The following is a 22,013-nucleotide window of genomic DNA, read 5'->3' as shown; positions in this document are numbered from 1 at the left end:
GTTGCTCAGTCACTTCTTGTTTAAAACTTGGTCTCTTTTATACAAAGATTAAATGAGATTTGGGATTCTCTCTTCCTCTTCCTTTCTGTTGGATCTGGTGAGTCCTGTTGTACAGATGTTCATGCTGTTCATCTTTGCTTCCTGGGGGTGCCTCCTGGCTAGGGTTTTGGGAGTGGTTCTCCTCCTTTGTATCCCTTACTGAAGTGCTCCAGTTGGTTGTCACTCACCTAGTTTCCAGAGGGAGCAATGCATGTGTTTCTATGCTTCCTTGGCTCCACCTGGGCGCTTGATGAGGCTGCTAGGACGCCAAGGCTCAGACACGTCTTCCGTCCACTCCTCTTTAGGAACCTTCCATCCACAACCCTGGATTGAGGGTCCCTCTCCCCAGTATCCTGAAGAGCATGTTGATTCTTAACTCTCCAGAGTTGTGGGAACATTTTTAGGCATCCCGGTGCCCCCATTGGAGCCAAAAAATAGTGGAGGAATAGAGGATACTTCAAGAATACAGTTCTAAGAGACACTATAAGGCAAATGACATTTCCAGTTAAGTAGCTTCCAGAGTAAGTCAAGGAAGCACAAAACAGAGCAGCTTCAAAAGTGCCTTGCTCAACGGCAAAGTTCGTTCCAAAGGTCAGTGTTATCTTCGGTTACTGCAATGCCCTTCAGTTGTGTAGTTTCTGAAATTTTAGCCACCCACGCAAAGAAAATCTTCATTCATTAGGAAAAATAAAAAATTATTAAGGTAACATTGCAGATATTAGGTGACCTGATACGAATATATTGTCTTTACAAATTTTTAGTCAACACGTAATTTATTTTTCCTGGATTGCTGTGCATGTATCAAGGTTGCTCCCTACTTGCTTAGGAGGTTATTTCAATAACTGGGATTCCTAGCCTAGAATGATCATGGGAAAAATGGAAAAGAAATTACTTTGACAAGTATAGATTGCTTTGGAAAGTGTTGGGCTATAAATGTCTAGGGGAACAACGTGTGACAGGTCAGACCTTCTACCTGTTTATTTAACGAAACGTGTAGCATAAAGACGAACTTCATATATCATTAGAAACCAAGTATTCTGTGTCAGTCCACTCTTAACTTTTATGTGCTTCTTTTTCACCAAAGGAAAATGTCTAAAATGTCTTTTATATGTTATAGCTATTTTATGTATTTAGATTCTTCTCCACTTTTTGCTTCCAGATAAGTTTGGACTGTACTTGACACTTTGCATAAACTTGAAGCTGTGTCCTACAACTTGTGAGGAAGACCTTGTTGGCAGTGATGCAGTGGTCTATGCATAGAACATGGGTTTAGTCATTGAGAATCTTTGTAAGCTTTAATTTGTATAATTTACAGGATATGTCCTTGTGGTCTGTTAAATAGTAAAGAGGATATTTGAGGAAGTGTATGTTGTTTGAGTGGGAAAAAGAGGGATATGGACCGTTGATTTTGGGGGAGTTTTTCAGTTACCCTCCATTGTTTCATGACCTGCTCCTCTGAAGCTTTGGAACTGGGGCATCACCGGTAAGCGTTAAGCATCCCATCCCTTCACTCAGCAGTGAGCAGTCGGTATTTCATTTTCAAAGTCACAGAGCATGAGAGAGACAAATAGCAGTATTTGTGCTGTGCCAGGTGTCGGCAGGCCTTTCTGGATCATTATGGTGATGTCTTTCCTCCCTAAATAATTTTTACAAATACACTGATGAAGACAGATTTCTGTTATCTGTCTTCGATGGGTCGTAAGTTGAACTAGCACTATATTTTTTCCTGAAAATATGCACAGTTGTGACATGGTGTTTAATAGTTTGAGGCTTATTTCTGCCAGAATGAGCACAGCTGAAAGGAACGATGACCCTTTCATCTTTGTAACAATAAAATGGTTTCCTAATGTGTTTCCCTCACTTTGAATGTTAAGTTCATACCCCCCTGGATTTCTGAGCTCCATTCTTTACCCCCTCGGAAACCCCGTGAAGAATACAACTTTGGACCACATGACAGAGCACAGAGGATGAAATTAGTTGCATTAAATAATGATATGACAAAAAGCCTTTCAAAATCTTTGTCACAATGCAACATTCAAGTAACATTAAACAAAACAGAGTAAAAGTAGGCCACGGAAGAGAGTTCATATCTTGAAAGGACATTTTGGGAACTAGATCACTTGCAGATTTTGGAAGAGTCATTGGTGAAGAGCCTATATGCTATGGCTGGGGATCTACTCTCCAGTCATATGTGTAGTCTTTTCTCATTTATTAATCTTTGGACCTAAAATTAACTGTTACAGTGTTTTCTTGGTACACTTTTATATTTCTCAAAAAAGCAAGTCTTCATTGCTCAAGTTGCATTCAAGAAAATCATGGGGAGTGGGGTGAAGAATAAGATACACATCTCTATGCAATGTTTCCTGTCTTCCTATTCTAAGTATATGTATTTAAACAAGAGCGTATATTTTGTAAATTAGTATAAAGATAAACTGTCCTCTAAAAACAGAAAGCAAAGTTTTGATACTGATTTCCTTTATTTCTATCACACCTTGGATTTATTTTGTTTCAGTTTATTTTTCCCCTGAAAAGTCTGATATATCTTTTTTTTTTCTTTTAACTTTAACTCTACCATGTTGGGTTGTGGGAAAATAAAAGCTTCTGATAGGGTTAATCTAGCTACATAGAATTCCATGCTGAGTATGAACATAATCTTGATCTTTGATTAGATCTGAGCTTGTAATATCTTGTGATTAATCAAAATGGGTTGTACTGTATGTAGTATAAGTCATCTTCACAGATGGGATAGAGAATCATCAGAGTTCTCTTGAATATTTGTTTTAATCTCTTCTAGGATAAAATGGCTTTGGATCTTTTTTTTTAACTTTAAATCAGATTGAGTTCACCAAATAAATGACTAGGAAGAAATATTTTATTTTATTTTATTTTTTGGCTGCGTTGGGTCTTCGTTGCTGCACTCAGGCTTTTTCTAGCTGTGGCGAGCAGGGGCTACTCTTGGTTGTGGTGCACGGGCTTCTCATTGCGGTGGCTTCTCTTGTTGCGGAGCACGGGCTCTAGAGCACAGGCTCAGTAGTTGTGGCGCACGGGCTTAGTTGCTCCACGGCATGTGGGATCTTCCCGGTCCAGGGCTCAAACCCGTGTCCCCTGCATTGGCAGGCGGATTCTTAACCACTGCGCCACCAGGGAAGTCCCAAGGAAGAAATTTCCAAAACTGGAAGTCCAGTTTTGCTAGGATTATAGGTCAAAAAAGAAGAAACTTGGTTTTTAATTCACAGTATTTCAGTGTTTCACTGAACACACTTCATATGTTAAAAAAAGTTATCTTGTAAAATTTAACAAATATTCCTATTTATTTGGAGTTTGAATAAAAATCTTCATAAAAGAATATAGCAAAACACCCTTCATGGAAATAATGTTGAAGTTCTTATTGTTCTCAACAGCATAAAAGATTTTTCAAGATTAATAATCTCCCCTCTTCTAATTATGTAATTCCAGTCTAGTTGAAATCTGATAACAAAGAGCTTTACTTTCGCAACTAAACTACCTGACATCTGACCCCCAGAGCACAGCAAGAGCGCTCAAACACAAAATGTTTACTGAACGTGTCTGTCATTTCAGCCAACCATTTGGGCCTTACAAGACACAATTTCTCACAAAAGTTGCTCACCAAAAATTGTAAATTGAACTGTCTGCCCCAGAGCCACACACACTGGAGGGGCTCAATAAATACATGTCTATGATTATATAGGAATCATTGAATAAAAGAACTGAGAAAAAACTGTACAATTCATCCAGTCTACTTCTAGACTGGATTAATGACCCACAGGTATTAAAATAAGAATGATTTAATTTCTCTCTCTTTTTTTTTTTTTTTCCTATAGGAGACCTGGTGAACCTCCATTGATAAAAGGCTGGCTTCCTTACTTTGGAGAAGCCCTGAAATTACAAAAAGATCCCCTAGGTTTCATGACTACTCTTCAAAAGCAGTATGGTGATGTTTTCACTCTTTTCCTTGGAGGTAAGTGGCACTTCGATAAGTTCCTTACTTGTATCATCATTTCTCACTTGTTCTTTAATGTTGTTATATTTTTCTCTAGGCAAAATATGGAATATTTGTACATTATTGTTTTATTTGTAGGCTACTACAAAAGAAAACTATGTTTTTGAGTATAGTAAACCTCACATTAAAAGAAAAAAATTATAGAATTCTCTTGAGGGTTCCTAGGGAGCCCCACTCTCCTGGTATCACCTGTTGTTTGCTTTGGTTTAGCTTGCCTTTAAGAATTGTTTCTTGAAAAGCTAGAATGCATTAATGGACTTGATTTTGTAGAGCAGTTTTAGGTTTACAGAAAACTGATCAGACAGTACGGACAGTTCCCATATATCTCCTCTTTCCCCTGATCATAATTCCCCCTATTATGAACATCTTATATTAGTGTGGCACATTTGTTGCAACTGATGAGCCAGTATGGATACAACATTAAAAGTCCGTGGTTTAGGGGCTTCCCTGGTGGGGCAGTGGTTAAGAATCCTCCTGCCAATGCAGGGGACACGGGTTCGAGCCCTGGTCCGGGAAGATCCCACATGCCACGGAGCAACTAAGCCCGTGCACCACAACTACTGAGCCTGCGCTCTAGAGCCCGAGAGCCACAACTACTGAGCCCACATGCCACAACTACTGAAGCCCATGTGCCTAGAGCCCGTGCTCTGCAACAAGAGAAGCCACTGCAGTGAGAAGCCCATGCACCGCAACAAAGAGTAGCCCCCGCTCGCCGCAACTAGAGAAAGCCCGCTCGCAGCAACAAAGACCCAACGCAGCCAAAAATAAATAAATTTATTTTTTAAAAAAGTCTGTGGTTTACACTAGGGCCCACTCTTTGTGTTGTCCAGTTCCTTGGGTTTTAACCAATGCAGCAGGTCATGTATCTTCCATTACAGTATCACACAGAATAGTTTCACTGGTCTAAAAAATCCCTTGTGTTCCACATATTCATTCCTCTTCCCCTCCCCCTGAGCCCCTAACATCCATGGATCTAGAATATATTTTTAATTTAAAAGTATTTGTTATGGTTCAGTGCACAGAGAGCAGTGTGGGTCTAGGAATGTTCCACAGCTTTCATTAGCACAGATGTGAATAAAGTAATAATCCTGCTGGTGAAAACAAATATATTTGTTATGGTTCTAACTTCAATAAAATGTTTACAAAAGAAGGAAGAAACCCACAGCAGGATCACTACGTAACCCAGCATCACTGGGCTGAGAGGAGCTGGAATGTGCTCAGCTCGTCCTCCTGTAAGGGCCGTGCTCTCCAGCTGTAGCAGCTGTCTCTGGCCGCCTAACAAACCTCTCCCAAATGTGATGCCTTAAAACAGCGACTGGTCTTGCCCGGGTCACTTGCGTGGCTTGAGTCATCTGGCTGATTGACTGGGGTTTAAATGGCCCAAGGTGGCCTCGTCACATGCCTGGCTGGGCCCCCTTGTCCGCATGATGTTTCATCCTCAAGAAGATGTCCTTACGTGGCAGCTAGAATTTCAGGAGGGTGAGAGGAAAATCTGTAAGTCCTCCTGAGGCCTTGGCGCACATGTTACAGAACCTCACTTCCAGCATGTTCTCTTAGTACGAGCAAGTCACGGGCCAACCCAGATTCAAGGCTAGGAAAATAGATTTCCACTTCTTCCTGGGCAGAGTGGCAGAGTCACACTGCAAAGGAGCCCATGTAGAAAGAGAGAAGAAGTTTATCGTGGCCATGTTTGCATACCGTCTTCCACATCAGCTTATCACCTGGGCTAGGCATTCCTTTTCTTCACTTTTGTCTGCCCCGTGCATGTCCCGGAAGGCTAATCTCTACACAGTAGATTATCTACACGCCTCTGCCCTCTGACTTCCGGTTGGGTGTGCAGGTGGAGGGCGGGAAAGCCGTGTTCTAGCTCTCCATCTCTCACTGGGCTCTGTAACACAGTTCACTTTCCTTCCCAAGAAAATTGAAGACATCAGGTACGCTCTCACTCAGATCCCCACATATCTATCAAATGTTTCACAATTATCCTTACCACCTCTGCTCCAGTTTCAGAGAATGTTCAAGACAATCCATTTACCTGTCCCCATGACCCTTACTGCCTCCTCTAGGCTGGCATTTCATTATTTCTCCCTCCCATATATGTATCTTCATTACTTTCCCTCTTGGGTCCTTACCCTAAGCTTCTAACCATGCTTAATCTTTCCTGTATTTTCCTTCTAGTTACTTTTCACTTCTGTTTTTTCTCTTTTGCATCTAGATTTTTAAAGAGAGTTACCTACCTTTGCTGCCCCCGGTTGTTTAGCTCCCAGAGACCTCCTAGCTGTAACCAGCTTTCTGCCTTGCTGAGGTCATTAATGGGCCATCACCTGCCTGGACCTCTCTATCTGGTGGACAAAGCTGATCCCTCATTCCTTCTCGAAACACTCTGTTCCTTCACTGTCTTGACACTGTACCTCCTGGGTCTTCCACCGATGCTGAGCATTCCTTATCTGGGTCATATTTACACATGCCTCTTTCTTTGCTCAACCCCCTTTATCTTTCTCTAACAGTCCTTGGAATTTTATGTTCTATTCCTAAAGAATTTAGATAATTTCTTCATACTGTAATTATGTTGCCAAGTATCCGAAGCAACCTCTTGTACATAGAGCAACTTCACTTTTGTGCTACCACTTCCGTGTCATTGGGAGGAAAAAAAATGATCCAACTGGATGAAATAGTCAGCATGGTCAGTTTCTCACATGAATAGGTAGTATTTGTTTCATTGCCTCTTACTCCCTTGGCTGGCAACTGGCAAGTCTCTTCCAACAGTAATTGTATGCACTCTGATTTCAGAAGAATTGAAATGGAAAAAAAATCATGCGTCTTAGAAACAGAGACATTGTAGTGTATATGGTGATCCTCATGAGGCTTTCCAGGGTCTAGGCTCCACCTACCTCTCCAGCCCCATCTCTTGCTACTATAATGCACCACTAATACACCAAATTGTTGGAATTTCCTCCTCATATACCATGTCCTTTTGTGCCTCTTTTTTCTGTTGTGGTTCTTTCTGCCAGAATGCTGTTCTTGTATTTCTGAGTCATCCTTGAAAGATGACTGACATGGATGCATCTTTTGAGGCCATCGTCACGTATCACTTCCTCCCACAATCCTTCACTGACCATTTCCCTCCCCATGGTATGTTTGATGCCTCTTTTCCAGGCTCCAATTACTCCTAGTATCACTTCTGTCATGGCATTTAATAAATTGTGAGTGTATTGCTAATTCACTTGTCTATTTCCCTTCATTATTTTCTAACTTCTTTACTGCCAACATTTAGTTCAGAGCTCAGCACTGATTGATTCACAATAAATATTTGATGAGGAAATTTCCAATACCTTAGAGCTGATGAAATACTTGCTATAATACAAATAAAGGCCATAGCTGGGGCTTCTATTCTAAGTGAGCTTTTGGCTTCATAATACAAAACTCTATTCTTCACTTAAAAAAGTCACTCTTGGGGGGGAATAAATTAGGAGTTTGGGATTAACATATATACACTACTATATATAAAATAGATAATCAACAAGGACCTACTGTATAGTACAGGGAACTCTACTCATTATTCTGTAATAACCTATGTGGGAAAAGAATCTAAAGAAGAATGGGATGACCCAGCAATCCCACTACTGGGCATATACCCTGAGAAAACCATAATTCAAAAAGAGTCACGTACCACAATGTTCATTGCAGCACTGTTTACAATAGCCAGGACGTGGAAGCAACCTAAGTGTCCATCGACAGATGAATGGATAAAGAAGATGTGGCACATATATACAATGGAATATTACTCAGCCATAAAAAGAAACGAAATTGAGTTATTTGTAGTGAAGTGGATGGACCTAGAGTCTGTCATACAGAGTGAAGTAAGTCAGAAAGAGAAAAACAAATACCGTATGCTAACACTTATGTATGGAATCTAAAAAAAAAAAAAGGTTCTGAAAAACCTAGGGGCAGAACAGGAATAAAGACGCAGACGTAGAGAATGGACTTGAGGACACGGGGAGGGGGAAGGGTAAGCTGGGACGAAGTGAGAGAGTGGCATGGACATATATACACTACCAAATGTAAAATAGATAGCTAGTGGGAAGCAGCCGCATAGCACAGGGAAATCAGCTCAGTGCTTTGTGACCACCTAGAGGGGTGGGATAGGGAGTATGGGAGGGAGACACAAGAGGGAGGGGATATGGGGATATATGTATATGTATAGCTGATTCACTTTGTTATAAAGCAGAAACTGACACACCATTATAAAGCAACTGCTTTAACTGCTTTAACTCACAGATGTTAAAGAAGAAAAAAGAAAGCAAACAAACAAAAAACCAGTTTCACTTGTTATCTTCATCTTAGATACTGAGAAGCTTGCTGAATTTCTAATGTCTAAACAATTTGGCCATGGCTATCTTTTTAAACTCAACAGTAGACAACCATAGTTGAATACGAACTGCTACTTCCCTTTAGCTTCTTCCTAGAGTTTGAATAAATTCCTGTCAAAAATCCTTATAATGTATGTGGTTCTAATGATCAGTTTGCAAAATAGCTCATTTGGAAAATGTGAAATGAGGAACAGTGTCTCCCACCTTTGTCCCGTGATGTGATTTCAGTGAGTGTATGTTCTTGCGTGATGAGCAAATGATTGTCATCCCCAAAAGTCTCAAGGGACATGGGTGTCATCTTAATAAAGAAATTAAAAGGTACATCTTTTCATGAGAAACCACGTAAATTCGTGACCTGTCGCAGAAAATAGTTCTCTAATTGGTTTTGTGTGGTGGTGCAGCGGAATCGTTTTCCCTAGATGTCACCCCAGCGAAGCACCACTGTACATCATTGTCAAAAGCTAGCGAAATCTCCCTGATAAGAGGGGGAGTATAATGTGGTCATCCTCATAAAATAAAAAGTTGGTTCATAGTCCACTCTTCCAATGAATATTTTCAGCTTGACATTTAAAAAACGTCTATTGAAGAGCCAGCTAAACATGGAGATCAAAAAGTTATAGTTATGGAAAATTTCTTTAAAATTCCAATTTATCTCATATTTCTTGATTGGGCATTTCTATTTCAAATAGTCAAAGAGTTGTTCTGAATTCTCTTGGATGCGTTTCTGTACAGCACCAAATATCTGAAATGAAAACATCAAAATTCGGTTATAATGATCCAGATGTCAAACTTCTTGTGTATAAGACATTAGAGTGAATGACGTATTTGTTTTCTTAACATTTAATGACATACTTGGCATCATGTAGCTTCACCTTCCTAAAAGAAGTAATTTTGAAGGAAGTGAAAAGGCTGTTGAGTTAGTAAACGATCGTATGCAGGTTATTCAGGAATGCTGGGGTTAATATCTTAAGGCCCAGCCAGCTCCTAAAAAAGGAAGACAATGAAATTATTGGTAAAGAATACATTAAAAATTTTGACCCCATTTCAAATTTACTGCTCAAAAGGATGGTTTTATATATACGTATATTTTTTTGCAAAAGTGAGCCTCATTTTGACATTTATATTTTAGACAAATGCAAACTCTGAAATTCTTTAAATCAATATATCACATCAACTGCTGATAGCTTTCTTCTCCCTTCTGAAAACACAGCAAACGATATTGTTTCTATCTTGTGATCTTTGTGAACTAGGCAACTTGCCTGTTGACACTTGGCATTCATTTACATAAAACCACACTGGAACAAAAGTTATTTTTGCCCCAAGAATCCGTGGCCTTTAGAATAACTTTTCAAATTTCCTTTGTTAAGAAATTTAAATTCATTTTATGAATGTATATGTGTTTTCCTAACTGTCTGAGTAAAGATTACAAAGAAACTCTGGTTTTGCATCTCACGTTAGCAGATGGTGGACAGATGGTTTAAATTAATATTAATTTTGGAAAACTTAGCTTAAATTGTTTATACTGAAGATTAAAAGTTGGAAAGCCAGCTAGCATCTCCAGTGTTATTAGTACTTCCAAACCCACTCAGAAAGTAAAATCCAGAAAATCAAAAGGTCTTACTCAGCAATCCACATCTTATTCAGATAAGAGAGTCAGTAAAGCATAATGCCTTGATGTTGAAGAAAATCAAAATAAGAATGAGAAAAAGAAAATACAGATCCCGGAGTGTAAAGAGTCTTGAAAAGAGTGAGAATTTTAGCTACAAATTGCTTTAAACTAATCAGTAATGATTTTTTAAAAGAACCTGTATGCAACAAACTGTTTATTAAAAAAATATTAAAATTGATTGCTAACCAGACACAGTTTTCTACATTTAGCTTTTACTGTTTTTATTTGAAATTAACCTCATAGTTTCTTCCCATATCCTTACCCCCAGGGTGAGATAGAGAAAGAGAGAGAGAGGGAATATATGTGTAGTTTTGATGAATTCTAGATAAAAACTGTAAAGTACATGAAGCCTCTACTTCAGTAGGTCAAGAGCCAGTGGCTTCTGCTGCCATGGCTGAATACAGTTTTGCCTTTCCACTTAGATTTTGTTGAATATAGAAAATTGGTAAGAAAAAAATTCAAAATATTCTCTAAAAATTATGTTTTACAGACTGAGCCTTTTATACATTCTCTGAATTTTAGTGACTAATTTAAAATAACTCTGTAAAGATATTTATAAGCAAAATCCTTTCGTTTAGTGAAAGGAGAAAAGTATGAATCACCACCTGTGAAAATGCACAGCCTTGCCTAAAATTATATCTTTTGCAAAGTAAGAGAATTCACTCTTTTTTCAATTATTTGTCAGGCAGATGCTGGCAATTTTATTTAATTAAGCTGCTATGGTAAAGCAGGTGTCATAAAATATGCCCAAATCCAATTGATTCCTTTTTTTTCTTCTCCAGGGGGGGAAAAAAAATCCAGTTTACTTTGTAGATACAGCTTTAGGGTCTGACCAGAATGAGTTGTTGCTTCTAGCTTTACCCTCATTCCTAGATTGGCCCACCTTATTAAATAAATTAAGGGGAAATAGAGTGAATACAATTCAAGTCATACGATTTATTTTTAGAAAAAAAATTATAGCACGTATATTCATGTACACTAAAAACTTAAACTCTGTTTTAAAATTGTAAAACAAAAAAACATTTATCCTGTTTCGAGGATTAGGTTGAAAATTATTCAAAACTTTATCCTAAATCTGGTACCAAATTGAATTTAATTTCTGTGATGCTGTTTGAGTTACCATAAATAACAAGCGAGAAGTTGTTCATCTAAGAAAGCTTCACACACACACACACACACACACACACACACACACACACAGGAATGATGAGGTGAAGAGCTAAGTATAGATGATTCGACAAACTTTCGTGTCTAATTATTTACTGTTTTCTAGAAGACAAATAAGCATTAAAGTTGTAGGATCATCTAAATTTCATGTGTGTTCTTGGAAAGGGAAGACTTATTAATGCTAGCATTGAATACTGCCTACATATTACCTCTAATTAGCAGGAGTCTTAAAGCAGTCCTCCAGTGAGAAGGAGTCAGCACTGTGTAAGGAAAAGAACAGTGCGTGGGGACTGTCTTCTTGTCTAGGCTCTGCCACTAAAAATGGCGGCATGATCTTGGCTTTTAACTTCTCCTGACTTTCTTTAGCTGATAAATGCTGGAGAGGGTGCAACTAGGAATCTCCAAGATCCGTGCCAGTTTTGAGAGACAGACCGCAGTATGACTCTGTTCCTCAATGTGCCTCCTTATAAGAATCACTTGAGGGACTTGTAGGTCCCACCTTCAAGGCTTCTGAATCAGAATCAGGAAGGAATCTGTATTTTTAACCAGTACCCTAAGTCTGGACTGATATATGAAAATGCCAAATGTCACCTCCTCAAAGAACCCTTGTTGATAACTCCAGGCAGACCAAAGCATATTCCACTTCCTGTTGCCCTTACATTGTGTTCCCACCTCTGCTCTGTTACTGTCCATAACAATACAATGGTTCCTTTACATCTTTATCTCAAAAGGAAAGGGATCCAACCAAGTATCTGGATGTCAATAAATGTTGAATGAATGCATGAATGAATGGATGAAAGCGTGATTGGATGGGTTCTAGTTTTGAAATCCTCTTTCGGTCACAAATCAATATGAGAGTTTGGACGTGTTACTAAATCTCCCTGAGCTACTATGTTCTCATCGATAAAATGAAAACCTTGGTATTTGTGCTTTGTTGTTAGTGTTGAATTAGACGTTCATTTGTGAGTACCTGCTTCGTACCACATCTTCATTTATTTGAGTTAAAATGATTGTATCCAATCAAAGCTAAGATAATACCAGGTATGAAAACGCTGTTTACGCAGTTTAAGTGATCAGTAAAGGAGTAGCATCTTAGCAATTTGAGTTGCTTGTTTGTTTTCTGATTGTATTATTGGGGAAAAATATGAGAAGTGTTTAAGTAATGAATTTTGAGACTATTTAAAAGATAATTTACATAGTAGTTCTTGGTAGTTTGTTAAAATAAAAATTTGAAGAATAAACTATCTTTTTGAAACTCATTAAGAATTTCAGAATATTTAACTTCAAGCTTCTAGCGTTTTCCCGCCATCTTCCATTTTAAAAGGAAATATGTAGTGGAATTTTGAATCAAATAGATTTTTATTGTACTTTGCATCTTTTGAGGTATGAGTTATTAAGGTCTTTCTAATTTTGATTAAGATATTCTCAAACTTGAGATATCTTGTTTTGTTTTACTACCACATGAATTCATGTTCTCATTTATTTCTTTCAGGAAATTACATAACATTTATCCTGGACCCTTTCCAGTACCAGTCAGTGGTAAAAAATCAAAAATTAAGCTTTCAAATGTTCACTAGTAAATTCTTAATGAGAGTATTTTCTGTCAAAAAGATGATGACATATCATGACCTGAACGACAAGATTCATACTAGCTATCAACTTTTACGAGGGAAGCACTTGGACACACTGATGGAAAACACAATGCAGACTCTAAAACAAGTTTTTGAACCCCAATTCCTAAAAACCACAAGTTGGGACACGGAATATTTGTTGACATTCTGCAGCTCAGTAATATTTGAGGTGACATTTACAGCCATACATGGAAATGTTCTCGCTGGCGATAGGAAAACATTTATTACTGAGTTAAGAGATGATTTTTTTAAATTTGATAGCAAATTCACACATTTAGCATCAGGCGTACCCATTGAGCTTCTAGGAAACATCAAGTCTATTCGAACGAAACTTATAAAACAGTTGACAACAGAAAACTTAGCTAAGTTACAAGGATGGTCAGAAGTTGTTCAAATGAGGCAAGATATCCTGGAGAAATACTATACGCCCAAGGACACTGAAATAGGAGGTAAGAAACTTCTGAATGATGACTTGTCTAAAATAAAATAATTTACAATAGACCTTTGAAATAAAAAGACAAAATGGTGACCTTGAGAATTTTTATGCTCTTTCTAATTGGCTAATGATAAAATGTTTTACTCTGAAACAACCCTTTGTGATAATTGATTTTTTTTTTTTTTTTTTTTTTTTTTTTTTTGCTGAGATGGTAATGCAAGATACTTAACGGGGATAATGAGAAAGTATAACTAAGCTGCGTTTACTCCTCTTATCTCATCCCCCCTCCCCTCCCCCACCACACACACATTACATTTTAAACTATTCTCATTAAGCAGAAAATTAGACTTCAGAAGCCTATTGGTCCTCATTAGCATGCACTGATCCTTGGCTGGGTCTGTGTCCTAACATCTTTTAATTAGCACACTGCAAATCTAATCAGTGTAATAAACGCTATTAATCTTCCTTTTCACTTATTTTCTCCCAGCACATCATTTAGGCTTGCTCTGGGCCTCTGTGTCAAACACTGTTCCAACTATGTTCTGGACGATGTATTACCTTCTACGGCACCCAGAAGCTATGGCAGTGCTGCGTGACGAAATTGACCATTTGCTGCAGTCAACAGGTCAAAAGAAAGGGCCTGGATTTTCCATCCACCTCACCAGAGAACAATTGGACAGCCTGGTCTACCTTGGTAATTTATTTTTATCTGTTATGAAGAAAAGAAGGTACCTCTCTGCAAAGTCAGTTTATCACTCAAAGCTGTTTACCAAGAGGTGGAGGACACAGCTGCCTAATTGACATAATAACACCCATTTACATCAATTATAAATTATGTAGTTTATAGCTGTAGATACTCTCATTGCATGTAAACATTAAGGCCTAGGTAATTAACTATGTAAGGTATGCAAAAGGCTAAACCAAAGCTTTGCAATTACTTGAAAAAAAAAAGGTTTATGCCTATTAAGTCACTTGACTCTGAGCATCTGTTGGTGTGTTAATGCTTTCCAAAGGATGCTGGACTATCTTAACGAGAAAGGTATTCGGGATTGAAAAAGAAAGTATTTCAGACAGACAACTTGTGTGCAAAACATACTTATTCTTCCCTAAAATGGTGTCTCTATCTTCAGGCAGAGATTAAGATGTATTATACAGCTTGCAGTGTATGATTCGCAAAAATGTAGTAAGAGTGATTTCCACTGGAAGTTCATGATTTAAACACACTTGGGGAAGAAAAAAAAAAAAAAAAAAAAAAAGGAGGGAAGAAAGGGAGGGAGTGAGGGAGGGAAAAGAAAAAGCCACAACTACAAATTACTTCATGTGAAATGTCAGTATTTTATAAAATAGTCACTGGTTCATGAGATATGCATGGTCACTATTTCAAATACGTTTGAGGTCAGAAGTGACTAAGTTACTTTTCTTTTTCTATGTAGGCCTGTGTGCCTGTAACAGTAAGCTTTTGATGACAGTGGATTCGCCTTTTCCGGTTTTGATAAGACCACTCTCATTATGTGAATGAATTTTAATTCCCAAAGTTAAATTCCAATGCAACGAGTTATTCTCTGCTTTGTCTGTATTGACATTTCATCCTGTGGTTTCTTTTACTATACACTATTCCAGGGCCCTTTGGACAAATGTAGGAGCAAGTCTTTATATATCTCTGTTGCTTCCCTCATTTGACAATGTAGGCAGGTATTTTAGCCCATGTTGGCCTCAATTTTTTCCCTTTTAAATATGTTCCAGGTTCTTTGATGGGAACTTCTGAGAGCAAAGGCCCTACAGGTCTTGATCAGTGTTGACCACCAGCTGACATTAAGAAGAGTGGCCCAAGTGTTCTGGGGATTGTACCCACTGGTTAGGATAAGACCCATCAGAGGCAGTAGCAGGAAGCTTGCCTTGTAGTGACAGTTGGCTAGCTTATTCAGTCATGCCGTTTTTAGCATACATTATCAAAGTAATTTTATTTATTGGAGTATAATTGCTTTACAATGTTGTGTTAGTTTCCGCTGTAGAACAAAGTGCATTATCAAAGTAATTTTATATTTGCTTGGAGAAGGAAAATAATCCCAGCATTATTAAAATACAAATATTATTTTATTTTTCTTTTCAGAATGACTGGGGACCAAATGCATAAACTTTGCATAAAGTTCTGGGTAGTTGCTTTCATGTAGACACACAGTATTTTCTGGATAAAAGATTTATGGTTCCTATGAATATCAAGGCTGCATTTCCCATTTATTCAAGTAATTTCAATTGCATTTTATGAGTCAGATGATGTATACAGGGACGTAAAGCAAATAAACTTTAAGGAATATGTGTTTGTATTCAGAACACAGTTATAAACTCTTAAAATTTAGTTGAAATTCATCAACTCTCTTTTTACTCTTAACTTCTCACTATTGAAAGAAAAGACCATTTTAAAATTGTGGTATTAAAGCAAACAAGTTTAAATTTATTCAAGCTGAAGAAATGGCAGGTTCCAGAGCCGTAATCCGGGTTCATTTAAGTCCATCACTAGAGTAGAGATTTTCATCCAGGAGCCCTCAGACATTTACAGCTCACTTATCATCAACAAATGACCCTCACCAATCCCAAGTGCCTGGAGATCCACCTGAGTACAGGAAGCACCTTCAGCAATCTAGAAGGTAGACCCCGTTCATCACAACCTCGGGTACCAGCAGAGGCCAGTGTTGTTCATTACGAGAATTGAATCTTCTAGATAATTTTTCTTTCTCCAGAGAGACAGTTTGAAGCAATGTCTGTCAGATTGCATCTTCAATGCAGATTGAAGCAAATTTTTATACGAATCAGACTCACAGCAGATAACTTCTGCATCTAGTCATAGCTCTATCGTGAGTATTTCTCTCTATCAAAAGGGTATGAACTATATGCGGAAAGGCAAGGTTTACAGAATTAAATGTTTACAGTGCACTGCATGGGATGAGTGTATGGGCATCTCATCTCCTTAAAGAAAGAGTTCTATGTATTCTAAGTACAATTTCTTTAAAGAAAGATATCTTGAATTTTTATTATTATAAGAGTTCACAAGGATGAAAGGAATGCTGCATTTTTTTTTAAACCAGGAAGAAGAATTTTGATATTGGGAGAGCAAACAAAGGGAAGGAGTTTTTTTACAGAGATTTTGCATGTCATCGCGCATTGATAATAAAGCGAAGTTGGAAAGGAAAGTTAGAATGCTGTAGAAACCAGTATGTTATTCCTAAACAAAAACGATTTCTCTTGTTTAGAGTGATCCTTGAAGACAAGGCCCGAGGGGGCATAGGCTTGTCGTGATGTGATCATCGTGCACATATTATTGACATTCATGGCCCAATCCTATAGGCCTCGCATGTGTCAGATTTACTCTGACATCAGTATACACACAACATCAGCAAAACTTAAAACGTGTAGCATCAAGTGGGCTTTTAAATATCAAGCCTGTTAACGCAATTCAGAGCAATCATCCATTGCAAGAGGCTGTGATGGATTTATGCTTTTGTCCAGTGCTCTTGAGCATCTTTCTTTACAACCATTCTACCCCTTTCTTTTAGATAAAGAAAAACACAACTATATTGTTTTATACTTATGGAACTTGTTATAAAGATTCTGTTTATCAGGTCCTCACTAAAATTGAATATCAGTGTTTAGTAAAGGTCTCTACAATTAAATATAAATTTAGAATAAGATAGTATATACAATGGGGTTCAAATAACTGTTACTTGGGGCCTAAATTTCCATAGGAAAAGTTGCTGATAGAATGGAAGTTTGAGAAACTCTAAAAGAAAAGTAAGAATGTTTTTGTTTTCCCAGAAAGAAGAACCTGGGGTAGAGGCAGGACTTAGAACTACAGGTTTCCAATACAGGAAAAAGAAAAGTAGAAAAGATGGTTCAGAGAGAATATAAGAAAAAAGATAATGTGAGAAGAGAAAGTTCTCAAAATTGAAGTTTTGGTAAATGGATAGCAAATAATCTCATTGAGTACTACTTCTTACTTCAAGATTTACCTGAAAAATATATTTAAATAACTTAAAAAGTATGGGTTCAGTAAATGTTGTCTATTGTTATCACGAAAATGATGTTTAACCTCAGTGCCATCCCTGTGATGTTTACGTTGTTTTCTTCATTTTCAGTTATTTATGAACCAAGCTGGTATTATCATTAGACATAGTCCATGTTAAATATATTCATGACTTCAATATTTCAAAGCAATTTTATGGACTTTTATTGTTTCATATGATCTTCTTTAAGATACTGGGGGGCTGGGGGAACTATTATTTTGTCATTATTTTTACAGATGAGAAAATTCTCAGGGTGCTAAATAACTTGGCTAATAAGGTCATGGAGGTAAAGGAGAGAAGCAGGATTTTAACTTGGGTTTTCTGGCCACACTCACGCTTTTCCCCTCAAACCTATCCGATACCAGAATTTTTGGAGTCTTTTTTCATTGTCCAAACAGAGAGGGGAGAGGAGTTCTTTGTATCTTGATTCATCAAAGCCAGCTGTGATATGCACATGATTAGATCAGAAAATGTGGGCTACATGGTATAGTGTTAACTGTATTCTTAATTTCAGGATGAGACATTATGATAATATTCATAATTATTATTTTACTATGTATCAGTCTTTTATTAGCTTATTTAATGATCATCAAGTACTAGCTCATATATATATATATATATATATATATATATATATATATATATATGTGTGTGTGTAAGCACAAGTATAGCTTATCTAATCCTCAAGTATTATTATCTTCATTTAATTGTTGGGTAACAAGGTGCAGAAAGATTAGTTAACCAACCCAAATCATACAACTAGATAGTGGCAGAGCCGGAAATTGAGGCCGGCTCTACCTAACTTCAGCACTAACCTATAAACATTGTCAACTCAGGGGAAAATGCCCTAGAAATGTACCAGAGACCTTGCCCACTATATTTTACAAGGATATGTATCACGAATTCTCAAATGCAGTTGGGTTTGAGGGTGAGGTTGGGGCTAGAGGTTCACATCTGAATTTTGAGGCTTTTTTTAAATAAACTTTTTATTTAGAATAGTTTTACAGAAAAGTTACAAAGAGAGTTCCAGTATATCCCCCCCTCACACACACACGCAGTTTGCCTTACTATTAACGTCTTAGTGTGATGTATTTGTCATAACTGTGGGTGTCATTTTGAAAAAGCTCATTCAATATTATAAAATAATTGTGTATTTGAAAAATTAAAAGTGTCTATAATTTAAACAGCAGTAGTAAAGTTTAACAAAATCCTCTCTTCCAGTGGGGATATACAGGAGGTAAAAATTCTACTTCACGTTAGAAATTTCTAACTGGAGGAGGAGAGAGAGGTATCTCCCACAAAGCGTACACCAGAAATCAGGTAGTGAGATTTTTATATGTAACATAAGGAGACATTGGTTAAAAAGTGAAAAATACTAATTTGGATGTTTGCCAGATTTTCAGCTCAGCACAAAACAAAGAGGGCTAGATAATATAATGAATGCCAGCAGCAGGAGCTGAAAGGATTGAAAGGGAAATTTAATAAGAATTCAAGTTATTGTACTTAGGTCTAAAAATCAACTGCGTAAGAATAGAATGAGGAAATGTGTGGCCCAGCGGAAGAGGGTGGTTCTCAACCTTCGTTGCTTATTGGAATCATCTCAGGAGCTTTAAAAAGTACTCAAACCTGGTCCCACCCCGAGAGGTTCTGATTTCATTGGTCTGGGGTGCAGGCTGATGGCGTTACAAGCTTCCAAGGCGACTCTAATGTGCAACCAAGGTTCAAAACCACTAATTTAAAGGTTTTAGTTAATGCAGTGGTTCTGATGCTATTCGCCGGTTATGGAACATTTATTTTTTTTAAACCACCTCGGTGATTGTAATGAGCGGTCAGAGCGGATCACCTACAGGATATCAGAAAGCTTAACACAAGTCCGTGGAGATATTACTTCAAAAATCTGTTGCTCATCTGCTTCCAACAAAATATTAATAGAAGCGTGGTATCTAGGGCAGAGGAAGTAGTTCCTCTCTACTTTTCCAACTGAAATAGCACACCCAGCTCTGCCACATGTTAAGAGGCATATTGACTAACTGAATTAAAGACTAAAGGCCAGATCATCTCTGATGGACAATTAAAAAAATGACATGATAGTTGTCTTTAAATATTTTTAAAGGGCTGTTATGTGGAAGAGAGATTCAATTTTTTTTTGCCTTTGTGTTTTCTAAAGGGTAGAAATTTAAGGGAGGAAAATTCAGCTCACTACGAAAAATAACTTGCTACTAAAATGGACTTTCTGAATGCCATCATTGGAGTTATCCAATCAAAAATTGAACAGTATGTTCACTAGGATCCTGGACAGCATTCCTGTGTATATGTACCTTCCGACTTAACACCTAGATTGTAGTGTCTGTGAAGGCCAAATCCATATTCTCTGTTCTCTTTTTCCACCAACGGCAGTGACCCAATGCCCTGAGCAGAGAAATTCCTTAATAGTACATTTATTGACTGTATGAACGGTGAATTTACATTTGTGTATTTTAGCAGTAAACCAAAAGCCGTGCCTGCAGTGCAGAGTGAAAGTAGGCATTCGTACCAATTCAGATTTGTTTTTAACTTTACTTAAAATACACAATTGTTGAGCCAAAAAGTAGTTATTTGGCTTCAAATTGTCTGATGACGACAGTGCCTTATTTCCCTTCTCACCTGTCTTGAAGGTGGTTTTGTAAAAACTCGCGTGCACATCTGGAGGCTCACTCTATTTCCTCACCCTCACCCTTCCAGCGCACACTACCTCCAGAGCCCCCTTTCCCTTTCCTGTCCACTTCCTTTTTCAGACCATCCGCGTGTTCAGCCCCAGTCCACTGCAGCAGGGTCTGGCTGCTCACTTCACTGCAGCCACCGCCGCTATCCACTGATCACCGTGGCTAATCAGATGGTGTGACAGTCTGCACCAATCACTAAGATGACCCAAATTAACAGTCTGGCTGTGTCACAGTGCATTCATTCCACATATCCAGACATGGCCTAAGTGTGAGGCAGAAACTTGGATGTGCTTATTTGTGGTTGCATTGTAACATGCATTATTGATTGTCATAAACGGCTTCAGCTCTTTAAATCTGCAAATGAGAATCATCTGTCAATTAGTACAGCCAGAATTGAGCTATGAGGGCAGAAGAGAAAGTGTATATATTCCTTTTTCTACCAGCATTTCCTTTCCTTTGCCATATTCCTTCCCCGTCGCATTATAAAGCCTCTCAGCTCAACATACTCCCCAGCTTTTTGCTTAGAAGGGATACTTAATCAGAATATTTTTATATCCTGCAAAGAGAAACAAATCTCCCTAGCCAAGTGAGGAAGACAGGGCTGGCTTTGAATTGTAAGTTCACTGTGGGAATTCTGTAATCCAGTTCCCTGGTGACACTAGTCAGTAAAGTTCGGTTCTTAATAAAACACAGGCAGCCTTATCTTAATCACAATTGCAGTTGTTGGCACCTTGCAGTGCCTGGTGTAAATTACCCCCCAAATATTTGCATTCTTGATAGCCATTTTTCTACAATGCGTTTAGTAAGTAGAGGGTCCTATTACCTGCTAAATGTAAGTATAAATTAACAACCCATTATGCACAAGTTTTATAAAACATTTACAGATAGAGATCATGTTTAATTAAAATTAACTTGCATATGAAAGCCAAGTGCACTAATGATCACAATGACCTTTTATTACCTGCAGTCCCTTGTTTTGGCTGGAATGATTGACAGCTTGCTGTTTGGCTACCATGTTGAATTTCAGCTGACAAGACTTTTCATTTTAACTCAATTTGCCCGCCTATCACAAGCTGGTGGCAGGCCAGACCCAAGTCACCCAGCTTTGCCTCAGCAGCTTGCTCTAGTTCTCATTAGTACGCATTTATTCAGTGGAAATTGGAAGACAAATGCTTGAAGGCATGTGAACTAAGTATAGCAAATTAGGTTTAAAGACTGAATATTTATAAGTGTATGGAAAGTTTTTTTTTTTTTTTTAATTCTAGAGCGAATTGAGAACTGAGTGCTAGCTTTGGTATAAAAGAAAGGAAGATAGAAGGGGGAAAGAAGATTCTAAGAATAACAATACTATCAGGTTTTTCTTTCCATTTTGGAAATATGTAAAATCTCTCTGACAACACCTTATCAAACCAACCTGGCCTCTCTTTCGTGGAGTGCTTGCACAATGAAGTTTAGCACCTCGAGTGTGAGAAGGGGGGAAAAATGAGGGTCATGTTCATCTGTTGCTTGGTTATCCCTTGGTATGTTTTCAATTGCCTTGTTTGTTCGGCACTAGCACAGAAACAGATGTTGCTCTACCATGCAGGATAATTTACTGTGCAGCATGGAAGGCCTCCCAGGGCCCAGCTGGTCTGTCAGTGGCACTGGCTGGTGTCTGCTCAACTATGACAACTACAAGTAGAGGCTGCAATTTTTTTTTATTGTGCAGTTGTCATTCTTCTCAACGTATATATAGCCCTGCCTGCATCCTTCCTGGGGCTGGCGGCAAGGCTGCGGCTTTTGTGTCTGTACGTTGTAACGCAGAGCCACGGAAGCTCCCCTCTCCTTTGTGGATAATAATGCCACTCATTACTTTTGTCCTCCGATGATTCTCAGCATGATCGCTGCGATCCAGAGCCAACCTCGTCTCGCGCACATAAC

The 22,013-nt window shown here is 38.1% G+C and overlaps 1 protein-coding gene across 2 annotated transcripts in view; it reads left to right on the top strand.

Annotated features, from left to right (window-relative positions):
- CYP7B1 (cytochrome P450 family 7 subfamily B member 1) overlaps positions 1–22,013 on the top strand; it is a 187,308-nt gene that overhangs the window by 150,292 nt on the left and 15,003 nt on the right. For both annotated transcript variants that reach the window (XM_068525527.1, XM_068525528.1), the window contains exons 2-4: positions 3,882–4,018; positions 12,759–13,346; positions 13,821–14,027. In XM_068525527.1, coding sequence (XP_068381628.1) covers positions 3,882–4,018; positions 12,759–13,346; positions 13,821–14,027 — 932 coding nt within the window. The remainder of the gene's footprint in view (positions 1–3,881; positions 4,019–12,758; positions 13,347–13,820; positions 14,028–22,013) is intronic.

The sequence above is a fragment of the Eschrichtius robustus genome, chromosome 17 (genome assembly GCF_028021215.1).
Source record: "Eschrichtius robustus isolate mEscRob2 chromosome 17, mEscRob2.pri, whole genome shotgun sequence".
NCBI lineage: Eukaryota > Metazoa > Chordata > Mammalia > Artiodactyla > Eschrichtiidae > Eschrichtius > Eschrichtius robustus.
This window is presented reverse-complemented; position numbering and strand designations above follow the sequence as displayed.